This window comes from Saccopteryx bilineata, chromosome 11 (assembly GCF_036850765.1).
Source record: "Saccopteryx bilineata isolate mSacBil1 chromosome 11, mSacBil1_pri_phased_curated, whole genome shotgun sequence".
In the NCBI taxonomy this organism is placed as follows: Eukaryota; Metazoa; Chordata; class Mammalia; order Chiroptera; family Emballonuridae; genus Saccopteryx; species Saccopteryx bilineata.
In genome coordinates, this window is record NC_089500.1 from 64,235,619 (window position 1) to 64,257,453 (window position 21,835).

At 61.5% G+C, this 21,835-nt stretch overlaps 1 protein-coding gene across 1 annotated transcript in view; it reads right to left on the minus strand.

Annotated features, from left to right (window-relative positions):
• Positions 1–21,161, minus strand: part of PLXNA1 (plexin A1) — a 56,597-nt gene extending 35,436 nt beyond the window's left edge. Inside the window, exons 1-5 of the mRNA XM_066247223.1 lie at positions 20,905–21,161; positions 12,699–13,956; positions 10,123–10,305; positions 1,277–1,417; positions 258–358 (exon numbers count right to left, since the gene is read on the minus strand). Of these exons, the coding sequence (XP_066103320.1) occupies positions 258–358; positions 1,277–1,417; positions 10,123–10,305; positions 12,699–13,956; positions 20,905–21,146 (1,925 nt within the window). The 5' untranslated portion in view covers positions 21,147–21,161. The remainder of the gene's footprint in view (positions 1–257; positions 359–1,276; positions 1,418–10,122; positions 10,306–12,698; positions 13,957–20,904) is intronic.
• Positions 21,162–21,835: the final 674 nt, after the last annotated feature.

Here is a 21,835-nt window from a genome sequence, read left to right on the forward strand (position 1 = left end):
GTCACGCTGAAGGAAGCACTCTAGCTTCAATACACGCTCTGTTTACTAGGATGTGACTGGGCTGCTGCAACTCAGCTGGTCACGGGAAACTGCCAAACCCAGAGCACCTTGCCCAGGAAAGACTCAGGAAGCTTGGAGGGGAGCTGTGACTACCCCAGGTGCACAGCAAGGCCACCTGGGGCCCTCCTGGGGCAGAGACAGCCAGGCTGGGGTGCCAGGACCCTCCTGCCCTCCCCCCGCACCCCATCCAGACTCACATGCTATGTAGGACACACCAGCCGCAGTGGGGGTCCCGAGAGCCCAGGCACAGCTCACAGGATGTGTACTGCACGCAGCTCTCCACAGGCACTCGTGTCACCTGGCAGAAGACTCTGTGTCAGGCCCCTCACCAGGCCCATGCCAGGGACCCCTGCCAGCCTCAGGTCCTCAGCACCACTGTGTACCCCCTGGCCCTAGACTTCAGGGACACCCCCAGCTCAGCACTTTCTCCACCTAAGTCTATTGAAAAGCCAGTTCCGAGTGACACAACCTTGGCTGAATCAGGTCTGTCCCCCGGGAGCCCAGGTGGTGACGGCCAGGGAGTGAGCCAGTGGCTAACAGGTGAGCCACCTAAGAGAAGCACCGGCCACTCCGGCAGAGTTAGTCTCCCATCTGTCTGGACTCCGAGGCTCCAGGGTAGCGATGCTCGTTGGCCTCCATCTTCAGTACAGAGGCAGGCTGTGCCCCCACTCACCCCCACCGCACCTGTGTTGCCCTGAGATCCCCAGGAACCCAACAGCCAGGAGAGGAAGAGAGGAGAAAGGAGAGCTGGCCAAGAAGGGAGGGAGGTCTTGTCTCTCTTACCTGCCTCCCGGTCCCCCCACAACTACCATGGTTCACCAGGTAGAGCAGAAGGGCGAGACTGGCCGCAAGCATGCCAGGCCAAAACCACAAGCAAATGGCCTTGACAGGCGGGCCAGGCCAGCCACAGGCCCCACAGAGGCTGCTGCCCCAATCCCCCACCAGGCCGACGAGGCCAGATCTAGGCTCGGTTCCAGTCTGAGAACTCAGGGCCCTTCGAGGCACACACCCAAGCCTGCTGTGACACCAGTACCCTGATAATGCTCTCACACGCGAGTATTTGCCGCTATAGACATGAAGTCGTTCAAGGAGCGACGGGCATTCTAAACTCGGCCCAGGAGAGACCAGAGGCAGCATGGAAAGTGAGGGCCGGTGGCGGCCACGTGCAGCTCCCCAGGGTGGGCCCCCCGCGTGCACCCAGCAGCGTAGCACCTACCTGCTTCTCCGTCATGGCGTAGAGGTACTGGCGATCAGGGCTGAGGACCAGGTCGCGAAGGATGGGGCTGCCCTCTTGGGCCACCACACTCTCGTAGGCCAGGGCTGGCCGGCCACCGGGGTTGGCCAGGTCCACCAGGATCTGTGGCAGTGAGGGCCTGAGAAAACTGTGCCGATGTCTTTGTGCCCCAGCCCTCTGCTCACTTAAGGTAGGGGTCCCAAGTCCCACTCTGAGCCATCCCCCAAAGCCCTGTAAGAATACGGCTGAGGCCTGTACCTCATCCCAAGCAGCCCGCCTAGGACACACTGTATACCAGTAAGCTGGTACTGGCCTAGACCCTTCATCAGTCAACAGAGGTCATAGCCCAGGGCTGGGGGTTTTGGGGGGCTGAAGATTACCACAGCCCCACCCCTTACCCACCACCAAATTGTATAGCCATGTAATGCAAAGGTGGCAGGGACCCCTAAAAGTGCACCACCTTCCCTAGGACAGGCTGGGCCTCCCAGAGGAGGTGATATCTGGGGTAAGGGAAAAAGAGGGGCCCACAGAAAGCATGGGAGGTCTGGTGCAGCTGAGAAGGCAAAGAAGTTAGACCTCTGTAGCCCCCAGGGTGAGGGGGCTGTGTGTGAGCCCAGGGCACCCTGGAGCTGGGCACACCCCCAGAGGGAGTGAGACCTCTGTAGCCCCCAGGGTGAGGGGGCTGTGTGTGAGCCCTGGGCACCCTGGAGCTGGGCACACCCCCAGAGGAAGGCATATTTCAGATGCCAAACAAACCAGGCATTAATTAGCCAGCTCTTCTCTGCAGCTTACAATGCTATAAGTATTTTTAGTTGCCTTTACCAAACAAATGTATTTAATTAACAGAGACCCAGGGGCCTTTCCAGAGATGGGACTCATGGGGCAGTGTCTGCTAGCTCAGCTGGTCTAGGAAGGCTCCCAGGACACAGAGCTGCTGGCCCTTCCCAGGCCCGTCCCTGCTCTGGCGATAAGCAGCCTACCTCTCCACCTCTACCTCAGGGGCAGGGCCTGGGCTGGGGCTCAGCCCCAAGAGCCCTGCTTTGCACCCCTTCACGGACGGAACAGAGTGGGCCTGAGTAGCTGGGCTGGGCTGCGGGGCAGAAGCCCCTGGCTCAGACCAGCTTTAGCAGGGGACGGGGAAGGGGAGCCAGCCAGGGTGGGGCGCTGTGTCTCTGGGCCAGAGGCTGCTGGCTGCGGGAGACTGGGAGGGCTGCATTCCTGAGAGCCCAGAGCCATCCCCAGCTCAGCTGCACATTCTCTCAGCTGCCACCCGCCAGGCAGCCAGGCTTAAGTCAAACCAGAGCAGGAAGAGCAGAGGCCAACGCTGGGCAGGGGGCAGCAGACCTGAGTTGGGCCAGTAGCAGCCCAGATGTCTCTAGCCTAGCTTCTGGGAGGGGGATACCAGGGGAGAGGCCCCCAGCCTCAGAGCCCCTGCAGGAGAAACTGGACAGGCCCCTGCCTCCAGCCTCCCCCCACAAACCTCCTGCCCTGCTTAGTGGCTGCAGGCACTGCCCAGACAGCTGCTCACCAGGAGCTGGGGGCCAGCTGGAGATGAGCCCCTTGAGCTAGCTGGGCCCAGGAGAGACATCAGCCGCAAGGAAGCCAGGAGTCCAGTCTCTGGATCTATAGCGCTTGGGCCCAAGCCCCGGCTCAGATACCCCCAGCTGTGTGACCCTGGTGGGGTGCTAACCCTTTCTAAGCCTGTTTCCCTGCCTGTCAAATGGAAATGACAGACAGCCCTCTCTTCACCAAAGCTTCCCTGAGGATTAAATGAGGACCAAGCCAGTGTGTCAAACAGGGGAACGTGAAGTGGCCAAGCCCTGCGGCCATCATCAAAGCCCAGCAGCCGGTCACACAGGCCTGGCGCGGCCAGCCTGGCCAGCAGCCAAGGCCAAGGGACAAGAGAGCAGAACCAGGCCCAGTGCAGACCCGGAGCTCAGACTGACTGTCTTCACCGAATGGCCTGGCCCTGGCCCTGACCCCATCTCTACGGTTGCCTCCGGCAGTACTCAGAACCCAATCTGACCCCATCTCTAAGTGCTAGGCATCTCACTGGGAACCGCCTGCTGCCAGGGCCTTGACAGGGAACACTCTTGAGGTGTCTGCTGAACATGGACACTTGAGAGGCTCAGCCCCTCCCACTCCGATCATCTGGGGTCACATGCTGCCAGTCCTGACTCCCACCTGGCCAGGCCTGCATACCCTCCCCTCCCAGGGATAAGGACATAGGCTGAGGAAGAGATGTCACATCCCGGGTGAACAATGGCTCTGAGGCACGGCAGAGGACAAGCACAGAGCATGCCTCTTGCCCAGGGTCCTGGAGGTGGGAGAGGGGAGGCAGGCTAGGCCTGGCTCTGGAATGCCCCGCCCCAGGCCAGCAGTGTGCCGACTGACAGGTGGCACCCAACAGCTGCAACGGGGAGCATGCCCATCCCCTGTCCACCCACCTGCCTGCTGCCGGACAGCCCCAGTCCTCACATACACACAGGCAGGCCCCGGGGAGGCAGGGCATTTCTGGAGGGCACAGAGCAAGGGGGGTGTTGAGAGGCCTGTCCCACAGGCCAGAGATGCCGTGCGACCTGGTGATGGACCCACACTGTGGGCCACGTACCGTGGCCCAGGCCCAGCAGGGCCCCTGCACGCACACGTGACAGTGGGGTGTGGCCGAGAACGACCGGTCCTGATGTCCCAGTTAGTTTTCAGGCTGCGGGGACTTGTGTAGTATAGACAGGTAAGAGGTAAACTGAGGCTCACAGGGCCCTGGACTGCCAACTGCACCTAGGGACACAGAATCTGCCCCATAAATGGAGGACAGATGCAGGAGGCTTCCAGGAGGGCATTCCAGGGAGAATGAGCGTGCAGGGCAGGCACAGGGCCAGACTCCTGGCAGGACATCAGGGTACATGCCGTAGGCAGCATGCATGCCGACAGCATACCCACATCCCCAGCTGTCCACTCTAGGGCCACCCACCTGGGGCAGCTGGGCCTGCAAAACACACAGGAAACTTCCAGAGTTCCCTGGTGCCATCTCCCCCTTCCAGCTGTCACCTCTGTGCTTGGCAAACCTTTCCCCAAAAACCACGAGAACATTCCAGGACTGGCTGCAACTGCCCTCCCTCATACCTCCCACCACAGAAAGCTTCAGGGCCCACCCAGCGCTCTGTGCCATAGTGCCCTTCCCCACCCCTGCTGAGAAAGAAGCCTTCCCTCTGCCCAGATCGCTTTAGTGAAGCTGCCCAGCCTCCTGGGCACATCTCCCAAGCTGCGCCAGGCCTGGTCACCCACCCACCCATAGCTCTAGCCCAGAAAGCATGGCTACCACCACCCAGCCTCTGCCTGGTTTCCCAGACCTGTCCACTTCTCCCCAGTCTTCCCCATCCCTCTGTAGAGGGCAGTCCCTGGAGTCTGAGCTGAGGCAAAGGGCGACCAGCATTCCCAGGGAGGGGCTGGGCCCCGAGACCTCCTGGAGCCAGGGCCAGACAAGGCACTGACCATAGGCGTACCTCCTAATACCACCACCGCAGGGGCATCTCCTTGCCCTCCCCACAGATGGCCCAGGGAGCAGGCTCAGCCCTTCACCCCCAGGCCCCTGCAGAGGGAGCCCTGCCTGAGGCCGAGGGAAGCTAGGGACAGGTGGGCGGCCCAGCCCCAGGCTGGCTCAGCTGGCTGCCCTGAACTCATCACTAACAGCCCTGGCCAACTGCCGCAGGCAGGCAGCTGACAGGCCGACCAGGTCAGCTGTCTGTCCATCCCAGAGCCAACAAAGGGCCCATTCTCCAGCTGAGGGCAGGCGGGGGCACTGGGGTGGATTTTTGGGCCGTTCAGGCTGCGTGCCAAGGCCAGCACGCGCCCTAGCTGCCTGGAGGCGGGGGACTGCCCAGCTTGGCCTGTGAAGAAGGAAGAGAGTTCCCTGCTAGGCCCCTCCCAAGATGGCAGCCCTCACGTCTCTATCTGTGATGTGAGGGTCCACTGAATAAGCTGACTCCTGGTCTCCAGACGGTGATGGACGCGGGGGGAGAACAGGACCCTGCGAGGCAGGACAGGCAGAGGACGGGGGCAGCGGCCAGCACGCTGGGCACGCACACGGCTAGGACATCACAGGTGTTCCCTCCTCCTGAGATGCAGCTGCCATGCCTGTTCCCAGCCCCAGGAGGCAGGGTGGCCCCGAGAGGGGCTGCGCAAGGGGCGGGAGCCTCTGCCAACCTCTCCTGGAAAAATTCCCCAAAGGGCAAAGCTCATCTTCTCTCTCCTTCCTGGTCTGGGCCAAACGGGGAGGCCCTGGCAGACTCAGCTGCCTCGGGACTCCCTCCTGCTCTAGCTGGGGTCAGATTCCAGGCCCCTTCCCGGGGCTACTCTCAGAAAGGCCGGAAGACTTTGATACTGGAAAAGCAACTAGCAATTTCCTTTTGACAGTAACTGGGTAATTGAAACATGGTTTGGAAGAGGCCCAATGGCTGTAATTGGGCCAGACACACCTGGCAAGGTGCGTGGGAAAAGGATCCCCAAAACCTTACCTTTCCCACCCCCAACTCACAGACAGAAGAACGGAGACCAACCAACAGAAACAGTGGTCCTCTGTGACCCTCAGTCTCGTCTGCCAACAGACAACCACCTCACAGAGCTAAGTGAAAAGTTTAAGGCGCCAAAAGTTGGGGAGGCCAGCCTGCTGGGAGCTGCCTGGACGCTGGGCCCGAGGCTCCCTGCCCCTGCCGTGGAGGCTGCACAGAGCCCGGCCACGAGGCCGTGCAGCACGAGCGGCCTTCCCTCACGGCACTGCCTGGACGCTGGGCCCGAGGCTCCCTGCCCCTGCCGTGGAGGCTGCACAAAGCCCGCCACGAGGCCGTGCAGCACGAGCGGCCTTCCCTCACACAGCACTGTCTGGGACTCTCCTCAGCTGGGATGTGGCCAGGATGCCCACGTGCAGCCTGAAATTTAGCATCCGGGGCAACCAAGGGGGCTGTGGCAGGCAGCAGTGACCATCTGGCCTGGAGTACTGCCAAACCCAAAAGGCGTTTGCTGTCCACCTCTCCATCCATGACTCCAGAGACCCAAAGAGCTGGGCCCTCACAGACCTCCCCCACTGGGTTCCCAGCATGTGCAGGTGGACACAAGGCACTCTCACTTTCTGGAAGCCACCACAATCCTCTGGCTCCCTGCCCCCACCTAAGCCAGCCCACCAAGCCTCTCCCAGAATCTTGTGAGACCTCTCCCTGCCCCCGGGACACTAACCCCTGCAGTGAATTGCCTACCATGTGCAGAATAAGGGGTGTCTGAGGCACCGCCTGACACCTCTTCTTCCTCAGGCCCCCTTCAGTCCCCAGCATGCACTAGGGAGCCCCTGAACTTTGGGCATGCTGTTCCTTTCCTCCAAACACCATTCCTGACAGACTCCCCAACCCCCTGTACTGTTCAACCTCCAAACCCAACTCACTGGGCTGCCAGGAGTGCCCACACCCTGACCCCCAAGAGGATGGGTCCTGGAGGGCAGGGCCCTGTCTGCCATGGTGAAAGGAACCGACCACACACTGTGAGCAGTAACCTTGGGCTCTCATGAAGCTGCCCCTAGCTCACTGGCCCTGACTACAGGGAGGCCACGGCTAGCCTGCCCCTGCAAGGGTCCTATTTATCCAAGGAACCCAGGTGCCCCTGCCAAGGCTGAGGCCTGATTAGTCAGACACACAGAAAAGGAGGGCCTGGGGCAGGATCCTCTGTGCATATCTATGAGCGACTCCATGGCCACCCTCTGGTAGGAAGCAGAAGTAGTGCTCATGTGACATGGGTGCTGGGACAAGGGGCGAGGATGGCACTAGACAGACCCGCAGGGTGAATGAGAGGTCCCTGTGCCTTCAGCTCAGCACACCTCGGCCAGCTGCACCCAGGAGGGCAGGACACACGGAAGTCCGCAGGGCACCACGCAATGCTACCTAAAGGCTCTAGGGACTACCGTCCTTGGCGGGCAGGGGCAGGGCACCCACGGGGCCCACAGGCACAGCAGCGGGCCAGGAAGCAGGCAGCAGGACTGCTCCCTGCCTGACAACAGTCCTAGGGAATGAGCACCACCAGGACCAGTTACCTGCCATGTGTAGTCATGCTGACCAGCCACCCTGCCAGGCACTGGCACACACAGGCCCCCGGCTCTGGAAACACCTGGACAATCAGGACAAAACACCAACCCAGCAGATCTGGCGGTCCCAACTGAGACACAGCTCTGCCACAAAAGGCCACGCGCTGAAACGCGCGAGGCAGCACTGCTGAAAGACTCCTGGGGAACACACCACGCCCCCCCCCACGCCCCGAGCAAAACACCACATGCATGTGTGTAGAGGACACACCACCGCACAACCAGCCCTGGCTGCCTACACAGCAGGGCTGAGTCTCAATAACAGCGCTGAGCAAAGGAAGACAAAAGAAAATGCGTTGTGTGATCCAAGCCACAGACGTCCCCAAATCAGTACCACAGCCCTAGGGAGGATAGGGGTCAGTCACTGTAGTAACCCTCAGAGGAGAGTGACGAGGGGGCTCCAGGTGGACAAGACGCCCGGGGTGCTCTCACGTGACACCGTCCTGCGGGTACATCCCCCTGCAGCATGGACGTGGGTCACAGACTAGCCACACACTGCAAGCAGCCCTGTGCATGTGCGCGGGGCTCACGTTTCAGCAGGAGAATGCCCGTAGGCCCCCACAGAAGCCCACAGTGCCGGCTCCCCTTGGAGCTTCTGGGGGCCTCCAGAGGGCAGGCTGCTGACCCCACAGCCAGAAAGGGCACTGTCCACTCGTGCACCATGTATAGTGCCCAGCCCATAATTCCAGAGAGGGAAGAAGCCAACACCCAAAGACGGTGGAGGGGTGGAGGCGGTGGAGGGGGTGGAGGCGGTGGAGGGAGGAGGGGACCGCGGGCTGCGGCTTCCCCATGCCCAGTGGAGCTCTTCTCCCTGATGGGCCCAAGTCCAGCTGCTCAGTCCACATGCTGGGTCTCCGTTTCCCCAGCAGACAGGCTGGAGAGCAGGACTAACTGGACTCAAAGCTTCCACCCAGACCTCCCATAGAAGAGGCTCCGAGGCAAGGGAGTAAGAAGGAGTATGTGTGTATGGGGGGGGGTACGGACTGACCTGCTCTCCCAAGCCTTGCAGGGTAGCTGGGGCACAGGCAGCACTTCAGCCAGCCGCCTGCCAGCCCCTCAGCCATCAAATCTAAAGGCCGGGAAAGGCACTTCCCAGCCCCGGGGAGCTCAACGCCCTGCTGGACAACAGGCTCTGGACACCCTGTGCAAGGTCTCCAAAGGCTCGCCCCTCCCCCCCGCCCACGCACCTACCTCAGGGGCAGTTCCCGGGCCTGCCAGGCACATGTGCCCGATGCACCCCACACCCCACAGGGGCTCTCACGGCCCTACCTCACGGGCAGGTTCCCGGGCCTGCCAGGCACATGTGCCCGACGCACCCCACACCCACAGAGGCCCTCACGGCCCTCTCCCTGCTCCCTCAGCCCGGGTGTCCTCCCTGGGGCAGGAAGGAGTGAATGCTGGGTGGGGGCCTCACCCCTGGAAGGAAAGAGGGCCCCATACTCAGGCCGCAGGCAGCCCCCAATACCAGGTCTGGAGGGTCTGAGGGTGTGTCGCACCCGAAGGCTGGTTCTGAGGGCACAAGAACTTGTGCAGAAGGTGGCAAGGTCTACACTGCCCCTGCCCCCACTAGCTGCAGTTGGGCAGGCACCCGGCCTCAGTCACTATGAGCAGAAAGCCACAGAAGCCCAGGGTGGCCTTCAGTCAGCAGCGGGGCCCCCAGGGCCACCCAAGCCCCAAGCTGCGGTGGGGTATCCCTGTCAGAGGTCACAGAGGCTGCGAGTGGCAGAACATGTTCCCAGGGCGCCCGCCATGCAGACATGGAGACCTCTCCTGCACACCAGGCTGGGCTCGGGGTTGAGCACAGGCGAGCCCCGCCCCCACCCGCAGGTGCACAGCAGGCAGCTGAGTCAGCACAAGGCAGCTGAGTCAGCACCAGGCCTCAGGACAGCTCTGGCCCTGTGCTGACCCTCTGGGGCTCCCAGGCAAACCACCTTACAGTTGCCCTGGGAACTTTCTCCACCGCAGGCCAGCCCTCCCCTTGTCTGACTCCCCACCCCACCCCCACCCAGGACCCAAGTCAGCCTGACCCACAGGGGGCTCACTCCACCCACCCCTCCAGGAAGCCCTCTCAGCCCAGTTCCATAACCAGCTCCACTCAGCCCAACACTTGCTGGTAAGAAAGAAACCTGGAAACACCAGATAGGACCTGCCCACCAGACCCCTGTCCTCACCCTATAAAGCCCAGGGGACAATCCTGAAGCTGGTTCCTGTCACTGTCAGTCACCACACTCCACTCACACCAGCCAGCAGTGGGTGGGGCAGGGGCACGATCCTTGCCCTGCCCTTGGCCTTGCTGCCTCTTCGAAGGACTGGGGGGGACCTTCTACACAGCAGAGGCTGCCTCAGCAGACAGCGGGTCCCCAGAAGGGGAGGTGGCCCAGGTAGGTGTGCTGGTCCCCACCACCCACCCACAGACTTCCCAAGTCATCACGTATCCTCAGAGAGCAGGGCCAGCATCTCCGGGCCCCGGGGGGAACGATGGGATGGCCAGGCCCCTCCCAAACCCTGACCCATCCAGACAGGGCCTGTACCATGTCAGATGCAACACAGACCCACAGGGGGAGTGAGGGAAGGTAGGCAGGGGCCCAGGGTAGCACCCCTACTTGTCATCTACCGGATGAGACCTCCAGCTCCCAGAGCAATGCCGTCTCCAGCCCCAGCTCCATCCACTCCCTCACCCACACCCACACCCACACCCAGGCCTGACCTTTCGGATGCGGCCACTTCGAGTGCCAGTGAACACTACGGTGTGGCCCCGGTAGTCATAGGCAGCCACAGCGGTCAGGCCATCCTCCTTGTCCATGAACAGGGGCGTGCCCTCAATGGTAACTGTGCCCCCCAGTGGCTGGTTGAAGTCCTGTCCACAGAAGTCATCGTCGATCTGTAGGGGCTGTGGGAGGGGAGAGGTGAGACCCGAGGGTGCCCAGCTGGCCCCAAATGCCCTGCCTGAGGGCGGGTCCTCACAGCCACGTCGGCCAGCTCTGCTGACTGAAGGGGCCCGTGGAGGGTCCTCAGAGGCAAGCACACAGCCACACAGAAGGGACATGGCCCAGGGCACTACCCATACAGATCTGAGGGGTTAGGGACACCTGAACCAATTCGACAGATGGAGATACCAAGGCTCCTGGAGGTTCCTCGAGGCCCAGACAGACCCAGGGCTGGATCCATTTCTCTCTCTCTCTCCCTCTCTCTCTCTCTCTCTCTCTCTCTCTCTCTTTTAATTCAGAATCTTTAACGTGATGAAGATAACAGCAATGACTAAAAGTTTTGAGTCCTACATACTAAATGTTACTCTGGATAATCTTATATGCATAACTTATTATCAACACAATAGTGAAGCCATTTCTCACACGCACACCACACACAGGACCCCAGCCGATTCTGCAGGGGGATGAGGGGAGAGGAGGCAGCCTGGGAGGAGGCCAGGGAGCAGCCAGCGGGGAGCTCGGCCCCCTGCACCGGGGCAGCACACAGAGGCAGTACGGCCCTCCTGTCTTACAGCGTTTACTCAAGACGGGAGACGAGGGCCACACCTAAAAGGTAAAGGAAGAGGCCCAGTTGAGGAGGTGACTGAGAGGTGACTGAGTGTGAAGTCCCAGAGGCCAGGGACAGGTGTGCAGGGCTGAGCCATAGAGGGAGAGAGGGCAGGATAGAAAGGCAGGTGCCAGGTGGACGGAAGGGCATAGCTGCTCTCACTGGTGTAATAGCAGGCTGGGGGTCTGAGGTTCTCAGGGGGAGAGGCTACCAATGAGGCAGGGCCACCAGGGCTAGGAGCCAGGAGAGGGACAGGCAAGGTCAGGGCTGGGCCGGGGTCCTGGAACAGCCCTCGGATGGGGAACTGGTCAGCGGTCCAGAGGAAGAGGAAGTAGGAACAGTGCCCAGGGAAGGGCAGACTCGGCCATGAACACAAGGACTTCAAATCACACATTGTGACCTCAGCAAGTGCTGCCTCGCCAAGCCTCGCCTTCTTCATCTACACAGTGGAGATAAAACGCCTTCCTTGAAAGGCCAAGAGAAGGGATGATGTATCCGCCTCGCAGACCTGGGACCTTGGTGTGGAAGTAGCCCTGTCGCGAGGCCCCCACTGCACTGGACATGAGAAGAAGACTCGCCATCTCGCCTGCTCTAGAGACAAACCAGTGTTACTTACTCCTGGCACAGACACGGGAAACTGAGGCCAGAGCGGGGCTGGGCTTTCCCCAGACAACCCAGCAGGTCCCGGGCAGCAGGAGGGGTGGGGCTGAGGCCTGGATCCAGAAATCCCCAACTGGGGTGAATGCCAAGCCCTTTCACTTGCAACCCTAACAAGTCCCCTCTAAGCCTGGTGTATCCCTCTGAAAAACAGTAGCTGCTGCCGCCTGGCTGAGTGTAAATGAGAGGCTCCCCAGAAAGCAGCTGGCCCCAGGCCGGTCCCACCAGGGCCTAGACAGGAGCTGCGGCTGCCAGCTACGGAGCCCCCAGCAACCACGTGCTCGGGAAGCCCCAATGTCAGACCCCACTGGCAAGTGAGGCCAGAGAGGTCAGAGGGCAGACACATGGCCAAGCGCCCAGAACAAGGGTGGGCATAGCCTTTTGACAGGGGCTTGGGGGAGAGATGGTATCTGGTGCCCACCTGACCTTGGTCTAGCCCCAGCTCTGCCTCTGACTGGCTGGCTGTGTGACCCTAGGCAAATGACCTCATCTCTCTGAGCCTCAGAGACCTCGTCTGCAAAATGGAGACTAGATGGGCCCCAAAAGCACCAAGAACAGTGCCAGGCATGTGGGCAGTACTCCATCCAAAGTCCACAGGGGCTTGAGGACTGGTAAACACAATCCTATTCCTTCCACCGCCATCTCCAAAAGGCAGAGGACAGCAGAGCCCCGCAAACAGGCTCTGAGGCCGACACCAAGGGGGCAATTGTCACCCTCTGGGAGACAATGGGCAAGCGGCGGCCCAAGGCACAGGACACGTGCCACATGGGCACACGGTCGACACTGTTATTGTTTCAGAGGAGAATGGGGTTACATGGAACCAAGGCTGTGCAGCATGAGGCCTGCAGGGCGGGAGCAGCCCCTAGGAGGCGAGGTGCCACTCACCGAGCTGAGGCTGCCCACCGGGAGGCCTGCAGGGCGGGAGCAGCCCCTAGGAGGCGAGGTGCCACTCACCGAGCTGAGGCTGCCCACCGGGAGGCCTGCAGGGCGGCAGCAGCCCCTAGGAGGCGAGGTGCCACTCACCGAGCTGAGGCTGCCCACCGGGAGGCCTGCAGGGCGGGAGCAGCCCCTAGGAGGCGAGGTACCACTCACCGAGTTGATGCAGCCCAGCTCCTTGTTGAGCAGCCAGGGCAGTGAGAGCTTGCCCTCGCCACGGTAGCAGGACTGGATGCGCTCCTTGATCTTTTCCTTGATGGCTCTGAGGGTGAACAGGCACAGCACCGACTCCTTGGGTGGCTTCACACGGTTCTTCTGGCCCTGAGCAAACACGGTGAACAGCACATCCTCATCGTTAGCCAGGCCCAGCTGGTGGGCCAGGGCGCTGCCCGGCCGGCTCAGGTAGGCATCCTGCACCAGGCGGTACTCCACCCCCGCCTGCTCGCAGCCAATGGGGAACTCGACATACGAATAGAACTTGGGGTCATCCACACAGAGCCGCACAATCTTGGAGGTGAAGAAGTGCTCGCCGGCGGCGTCGGGCGAGGTCAGCTGCGTGTCCAGCTGCAGAGTGAGGTAGTACACGAACTGCTCACTGCGGAAACTGTACACGTAGTAGATGTCAAAGGCCGGGAACTTGGACAGCGTGTCCGAAGGAATCTTGAGCTGAGACGACACGAACTCATCTTGGTACACAAAGCTGAACATGTCCGCGTCCTCCTCGTTGGCCATGAGCCGGCGGCTGGACAGAGTGGGGAAGTACTCGGACTTGCCATCGATGGGCGTGCCCACGAAGAGCTTGGCCTGGGCCTGGCCCGGCGGCCCGGGGATGAGCACCCCGGCCATGCTGCCCGCTTCGCGCACACTCGACAGGTAGTGCTCCTTGCGGTGGTGCGGCTCGCCCAGCTTGAAGAGGTCATCCAGCCGCAGGAACTGGCAGATGCCCTGGGAGGCGCTGCCACAGGCCAGCAGGCGGTTAGCAGCGTAGTCCAAAAGCAGCAGCTTGTTGACATTGTCAGTGCTGCCCAGGCCATGCGGGCACGACTGCACGCTGGGCGGCGGGTAGCACTTCTCGTTGTCCTCCACGGGGCCTGTCACGTGGGCCCGCAGCAGCGTCAGGTTCCCCGACAGCTTGTAGATGCGGTTCACCGCACCCAGGTACACCTCACCTGTCTGCTCGTGGACCACCAGGTGGGTAAGGCCCCAGTCGCTGGCTGAGAAGGTGCGGAAGACAGGCTGCGGCCCCCCGCCGGCCCGCGCGGCACCTACCACTGCCTGGACGGCCCCCAGCAGCAGCAGCAGCATCGGGAGCTCCCACAGGCTCAGGCGTAGCAGTGGCATGGCAGGCCCGGGCCTCAGGCCTCGGGGCTCAGGCCCTGCAGCGACGTGCATCACAGGGCCGGGAGCCTCAGCCCTGTGGGGAGAACAACGGAATAAGGCGTGAGTGTGGACGGGGCCTCACCCCCAAGAGGGCAGCCATGCCACATGCCACCTCCTGAGTTTGCTGGTGTGCCCAGGCTGGGGCACCTCACACTGTACCTCCTGGTGCATGATCTGACCCTGGAGAAGCCAGAGGTGCAGAGAAAACATCTCCTGCAGACAGTAAGGAGTGTACTAGGAGTCACCAAGACCAAGTCTGTGACCCCAACACAGCACAGGACAGCTATCTGACCACCAGACACACAACATGAATGCCCAGGCCTGCCACTGCTGGCTGGATGGAAAAGAGTAACGGACCCAGGAACAAAGAAGCAGGTGGGAAGGGTCTGGCGTTCAGAATGGGAGCCATAACCTCCTGATTCAGGGCCTCCCTGTGTCCTAGGGGCCAGTCCCCCAGCTTCAAGTCCCCCGGGAAGATCACGGCGTCTGCCCAAGTTTCTGGGAGCACGTACTCCCTTGCAGGACCAGGACAATCCTACGCACAGGCCCTATAGCCACAGCAGACAGGGACAGACGGAGAGCAGTCCTCAGTGTGGGGAGAGGACAATCTGGGTCACCTTGGCCCTGAGGACAGCCCCTTGCTTGACCTTGAACCGCTATACTCTGAGAACTAATGCAGAAGCCAAGCTGTGTGGACCTCCCACTTACAGTCCCCATCCCCAACCAACAGATGCCCCCACCGACCCCATGACCCCCAGATCCGTGCTCTGACCACTCCCAGGTTTTCCCTGGTCAACTGCCTCTGAGTTCCCCTTCAAAACCCTAACCCAACTTCAAGAAAAGAGAAATTCCTCCAAAGAAAAGGGAGAATAGGGGAGTCCCTGAAGCCCGCCCCTCAGCAGTGGCCCTTTCTCCCCAAACTCCAGCCCCTCTACGCCCACCCAGCACCGTCTGACCAGCTCCCAGGCTCAGGTCCACCTGCCACTGCTCTCCTCCTGCATCACGCCCCCAGCACCGTCCACCCCACCCCAGGCCCAGGCACGCCTGTGACCCTCGCACTCCATCCCCGGGCACACTCCTCCCTGGCCCTCCCCCACTGCCCACTCCTCTCCCACCCGAATGACCACAGCACTTGGCCCCGCATGTCCCCCTGCAGCCCAGTCTCCACACAGTAGCTCGGGCCACTTTACTGAACTGTACATGAAATCACCAGCCCCCCAAATCCTGCCGCGGACCCCTTCCCTCTGGAAAAGTCTGAGCCCCACCCAGCCCAGAAGCTGGCAGTCAGGTACTGAAGTAAGTCCGGACTCTGTCGCTGTGGGCTCGCAGCCCTGAAGAGAGATCGCTCCTCTTTCCCGCCCTTCTCCCGTTTGGAAAATGGAGATGATAACAGTTTCTCCTTCAAGGTGCCAGCAGCAGGAATACCCTCTCCATGCCAGCAGGGGCCCCACCCTGGCTCTGCCACATATGCTGGGGTCCCTCACCCAACTCCTGGCTGGAGACTGACCACAGTGACACTGAGCATGGCAGGGGCCGGTGGGAGCTGCACACATCCTTTGCTCCGGGACAACACCACTAGTATCACCTGGCAGCCCCATATTACAGATGGGGAAGCTGAGGCTCAAAGGACCTTCTGCCAAGTCCAGGTTGGGAGCTGGACACAAGGCAGCTGGCTGCCAGACAAGTCCCGCCGGTCTCCGGGCCTCCACGGCTGCCTTCCCCTGGGCCCTTGACCCGCCGGTCTCCGGGCCTCCACGGCTGCCTTCCCCTGGGCCCCTGGACTTGCTGCCTCTGTCCTGGAGTGCTGTTCCCTCCCTGATCTGCGAGCTGAGAGTAGCTGCTGCTCCCTCTCAATCAGCCAGCCAGTTTGAAATTGGGGTATGAGACTTACTAATGGCTTTATTTATTTTTCCCAGGCTCTCCCCACTAGAATGACAGTCTCCTGAGAGTAGGGCCTAGCCATCTCGTTTGCCATGGTAGCCCCAGAGCAAATGGTATCCCCAGGAGCAAATAATACTGGAAGGAAAGGGAAAGGAAAGGGAAAGGGAAGGGGAAGGGAAAGGGAAAGGGAAAGGGAAAGGGAAAGGGAAAGGGAAGAGAAAGGGAAAAGAAAGGGAAAAGAAAGGGAAAGGAAAGGAAAAGGGAAGGGAAAGGAAAAGGGAAAGGAAAGGGAAAGGGAAAGGAAAGGGAAAGGGAAGGGGAAGGGAAGGGAAAGGGAAAGGGAAAGGGAAGGGAAGGGAAGGGAAAGGGAAAGGGAAGGGAAAGGGAAAGGGAAAGGGAAAGGGAAGGGAAAGGAAAGGGAAAGGGAAAGGGAAGGGAAAGGGAAGGGGAAGGGAAAGGGAAGGGGAAGGGAAGGGAAAGGGAAAGGGAAAGGGAAGGGAAAGGGAAAGGGGAGGGGAAGGGAAAGAGAAGGGGAAGGGAAAGGGAAAGGGGAAGGAAGGGGAAAGGGGAAGGGAAAGGGAAAGGGCAGGGAAAGGGAAAGGGAAAGGGAAAGGGAAAGGGAAGGGAAAGGAAAGGGAAAGGGAAGGGAAAGGAAAGGGAAAGGGAAGGGAAAGGGAAGGGGAAGGGAAAGGGAAGGGGAAGGGAAGGGAAAGGGAAAGGGAAAGGGAAGGGAAAGGGAAAGGGGAGGGGAAGGGAAAGAGAAGGGGAAGGGAAAGGGAAAGGGGAAGGAAGGGGAAAGGGGAAGGGAAAGGAAAGGAAAAAAGAAGAGAAGAGAAGAGAAAGAAAAGAGAAGGTCCTAACCAGAGCAGGACCTGCTCCCTCGCCCAGTCCTCCCCTCCAGCGCCCTCTGCACACTGAGTGCTCACACACTGCTCAGGTGGAGAAGCTGATGCTCAGGAAGCGCGAGCGTTAGCCAGGACCCCACCAGCAAGAAAGCAGGCTGTGCTGCCTTGCAGGGCCCTCCCGGAAGGCTGTCAGCTAGCTGCCTTTCCTGGAGGATCTCTGCCCAGGCATGGCCCCAAAAACCCCAGCCACCAGGGACCTCTGCTGGCAGCCAGGAGAGGAGTCCCCAACCCCCTACACCCTGGCCCCAGCTCAGGAGCTCAAGGCGGACCAGAGAAAAGGATCTTCAGTGGCAGCAGGGCCTGGGCTGAAAGCATGTGAACTCCAAAGAAAACATGAATCACTCACCGTTTATCAGTTCAAAGCAGACCTGCAATTACCAGGGGCTGGGCTCTCCCCTCCTCCAGGATAATTACACACATCTTAATGCAATTACGGGCCCCACTTTTTATATTAAACAGAAAGGATCCAGCTGAAGAAGCCACCATCCAAACCTTGGGCCCACTCCCCTTCTCCTTACCCTACAGAAGCTGCTAGGAAGGGAAGAGAAAGGGAAAGAGAAAAATAATAGGGAAAAGGGAAAGAGAGAAGGGAAAAGGGAGAAGGGAAAAGAGAAAAGGGAAAAGGGAAAAGAGAGAAGGGACAAGTGGAAAGGGGAAGGGGGAAAGGGAAGTGGAAAGGGGAAGGGGAAGGGGGAAGGGGAAAGGGGAAGGGGAAAGGGGAAGGGGAAGGGGAAAGGGAGAGGGGAAGGGGGAAGGGGAGGGAAGTAGAAAGGGGAAGGGGGAAAGGGGAAGTAGAAAGGGGAAAGGGGAAGTGGAAAGGGGAAAGGGGAAGGGGGAAGGGGAGGGAAGTAGAAAGGGGAAGGGGGAAAGGGGAAGTGGAAAGGGGAAAGGGGAAGGGGGAAGGGGGAAAGGGGAAGTGGAAAGGGGAAGTAGAAAGGGGAAAGGGGAAGGGGGAAAGGGGAAGTGGAAAGGGGAAGGGGGAAGGGGAATTAGAAAGGGGAAGGGGGAAGGGGAGGGAAGTAGAAAGGGGAAGGGGGAAAGGGGAAGTGGAAAGGGGAAAGGGGAAGTGGAAAGAGGGAAGGGGGAAGGGGGGAAGGGGAAAAGGTAAGGGGGAAAGGGGAAGTAGAAAGGGGAAGGGGGAAGGTGAAGTGGCAAGGGGAACCTGAAGGGGGAAAAGGGAAAGGAAGGGGGAAGGGCCAAGGGGATGGGTCTCTTAACCAGGAAAAGGGGAATCTGGAGCCTAGGGCTGAGTCCCTCAGGCCCACTATCTCACAAGGGCCATCAAAGACGTCTGGGTCACTTCCCCTGTATTAGAGATAGGGTGTCCAAGGCTCAGATAGACCCAAGGTCACCCAGATAGTTCTGACAGGACAGGGACAGATTCCTATGCTCCCACAGAGACCTAGAAGGCCAGCAGACTTGCTGGGACTCCCACATACCTCTGGTCTGCCCAGGAAAAAATACATTCCTTCCAAAGCTGCCTGGGTGCTGAGGACCATGCTGGGCTAGGTGAGGGGAGCACTATACATGCTGTGCTCTGCAGCTAGGAAGGAACAGAGCCTGCCACTGTGGTCTGGGGAAGCTCCCCAGGGAGGCTGTTCACCTGTTCTAGGACCATGCATGAGGGGAGCTGGCAGGGGAGGCAGTGTCCTGGGTGACAGACAATAAGAGAAAGGCCTGGCGTGGAATCTCCTGGACCATGCAGAGGGCAGTAAAAATGACTGCAGCTTCCTGGCGTGGGAAGTGGGCTATGCCGGGGCCCAGTCGGAGCCAGACTGGAAAGGAAGAAACTGAACTGGTTCTGGGTGTGCCAACTAGGACTGAGCAAGGGAGAGAGAGGTCAGGAAAGAGGCAGATGGGCCTGGCACAGCAGGCTCCACTCCTGGACAGGGCGGGCTCAGCTGTGCAGCTGAATATGGAAAAAGTGATGTTCCCTGGCCCTCTCCCAGGCAGCCCACCACCTCTCTTCCTCACCCAGAGAAACAAAGACCCTCACTCACTCAGAACCCTCTCCACAGATGGAGAGCCCGAGCCTCAGTCCCTGGCTTTGGATCTTCTGGGACTCGGTCACCTTGGAGCATTAGGGGACTGAAAAGACAATTCTGTCCTGTCCAATGGTACCCTACTATCAACCGAGACAGAGCTGTCCCTGGCTTTGATCTTCTGGGACTCGGCCACCTTGGAGCATTAGTGGACTGAAAAGACACTTCCGTCCTGTCCAATGGTACCCTACTATCAACCGAGACAGAGAGCTGTCCCTGGCTTTGATCTTCTGGGACTCGGCCACCTTGGAGCATTAGTGGACTGAGAAGACACTTCCGTCCTGTCCAATGGTACCCTACTATCAACCGAGACAGAGAGCTGTCCGTCCTGCACCTCCCCAACAGAGACCTCAGGAGGTAGTCCCAAGATGACCTACTCTCCCACCTACCAGTCCTAGGGGACCAGGACACAGGGGCACTGAAGTCCTGCTTCTCAGAAAAGGTACCTACCACTTGGCCATCCCTAGAGGTGGTGCTCTCTCCTACTGGCCATCTGCTTTACACACCGAGTCCTTCCTAAGGGATCAAAACACGCAGACAACAACCTTCGGGCCACAAGAGGCCAAAACAGGGCTGTCTGCTTTGTGCATGGCACCTCACTTGTCCCCCACTCCCGAGCACACAGGGTCTTGCAGACCTCTGCCCATGCTGTCCTCTTTCTGTCCTCTGTCGGCTTTGTGCATGGCACCTCACTTGTCCCCCACTCCCAAGCACCAGGGTCTTGCAGACCTCTGCCCATGCTGTCCTCCTTCTGAAACACCCTAACTAGGACTCTGTGCCACCGCCCAGGCTGACTGGCAGCCTGGCCTGAAGCAGAATGGTCTGCCTCTGGCATGACGACTGGGTGTTCCTCAAGAACTGGGCAGAGTCTTGGCTGCCTGGCAAGACACCTGGTCTCTCCTACACACCCCAAAACCAGCAGGGAGCTAAGAGTACCTGGGAGGTGCTCCACAGGGGCCAAGGAGCAAAGGCTGAGCCCCCACCCCCACCCCCACCACACACACACACTCCCAGACCAGAGAACCGGCCTCGGCATGGAAGAAGGTGCAGGAGCTCAGACTCAGGGGACAGAGGCATGGTCCACATCACCCTCAATACACACACCCCTTTCTTTCAAGGGGCGTGGCCCCAGCACCCCACAGAAGAGTAATAGCAGCTCCAGGCTCTACGCACTCCCTGGAGCCCCTCTCACCCCCCTTTTCCGGGCTGCACTCTGGATCTCAAGGCAGGCAAGGGACTCCTTGGAGCCTCGCTCCTCCCTCCCGGAGGCAGACCGCAATCCGCTACGCCGCCCCCAGCTATGGAACACACCAGGCCCGGACTCTCTGGGATGCAATCAGAAGCCTCCGGGCGAAGCAGGCTGACCCTGGAGAGGCCCTGCGAGGGGGAATCCAAGGAGGCCTGGGCAAGCGGGGCGATCCTCGGATGGCAACCGCATCGCCCCCTCCCTCCCAGTTCGGGTGAGCGGCCCTGTGGGCCTGGGGCGGACACAGCGCCCATCGCCCGGCGCACCAGGCCAGAGGGCGCGGGGGCGGGTGTGGGTCCCAAGGAAGCAGTTCCAGATTCCACCCCGGGGCCTTTAAAGGCGACCGGGGGCGCAGCCCCGCACATCCTCCGGCGTCCGCGGCCCTGTCCGGGCCTGCCCAGCCCGGCCATGCCGGCGGCCGGAGGTCCGACCCGCGGTGCAGCCCCCGGGCACGGCCTGGGCACCGCAGGCCCTCCCCGCGGGGCCGCCGTAAACTTTCTTTCCTGCCTTTGAGGTGAGGGCAGCGCCGGCCCCGGCCTCGCCGCACCACACACGGCACTGTTCCGCGGAGCCCCGGGGGTCCGGCCCGGCCCGGCCCGGCCGGCGGGGAGGCCAGTGGCGCGAGGCCTTGAGCTGGGTCCGACCCCGGCCGAGCGGGGACACTGAGCTCAGCGCCAGCGCCGCGGCCGCGCCCGGACACACGCGGGAGACGGGCCGCAGCCGCAGGGACACGCGGACACGCGCGCCGCAGTCCCCCACGCACACCCCCTGCCCGCTCGGTCGCACGTCCGCGTCCCCCCGGAGGCGGCCGCCGCCGCGAGCCCGAGGGCGTCTCCCATCCGACGCATCTTCGCGTGGGAACCCCCAGCCCCGATCCGCGCCGAGGGGAAAGTTGCGCCCTTACTCACCGGCTGCCCCGGGGCACGCCCCGCCGCCGGCCATCGCCGCGCCCCGCCGCCCGCGCCGCCGCCGCCTGCCTAGCTGCGGGGCCGCCCAAGCCGCGCAGGCCGCCCAGGCCGAGGCCGCCGCCGCACCCGGGCTCCGCTGCGTGGCCGCGTCGCCGCTGCCCAGCATGAATGGGGAGCCGAGCGCCGCGCGGCTGCAGACCAGCCTCGATCTCGCCGCCTGCGGAGCGACGCGCGGTGCGCATGCGCGGCCCAAGGCCGAGGACGGGGCTGGCAGGGGCGGGGCCGACACGGGGGCGGGGCCGGAAGCAGCCTCCAGAGGGCGCTCTAACCCGCGCCGCTCGCCCTACGGGGCCCACCGTGCGCCTTCAAAGGGCGATGCAGCTGTGGGCCTTCAACGTCTCCGCGCGGGGAGTGTGGCAGGACGTCCCAGAGTAGCCCCGCGTCCAGGCTGTGTCCAGGGGCAGGGCTGGCGTCCGTATTCCTGGGCTGGGAGCACAACCTCCGTGCGCGGAAGGGTAAACCGAGGCCCGAGGAGGGAAAGCGCCTGTCAGAGTCACGCGGTGCTATAGTTCCTCGGCCCTTGGCCTCCGCGACCCAACTAATATTTGGGATGGACACCTCCCCCGTAAGCAAAGCGGCGCCCCCTGCCGGCCGGGCTGCAAGACCCACCCCACCCCGCTTCCTAGTGCGGTTCGCTGGCGCGGTTCAGCGCTCTGGTCCCGAGGTGGGGGCGTAGCGGGCCCGGAACCGGGCTGCTCCGGACCGAAAGGAGGGCACACAGCGGCCCCTGTGGCGGTGCTCGCCCTGCTGAGAGCCGCCCAGAGGTCGGCCGTATGGAGGTCTCCTAGCAGAATGCCCTGGGAAGGTGAGGCGTGGCGCGGGAGCAGTCTCAGCGGACCGAACCGACCAGAGAGCCTGGTGGGGGGAAGGC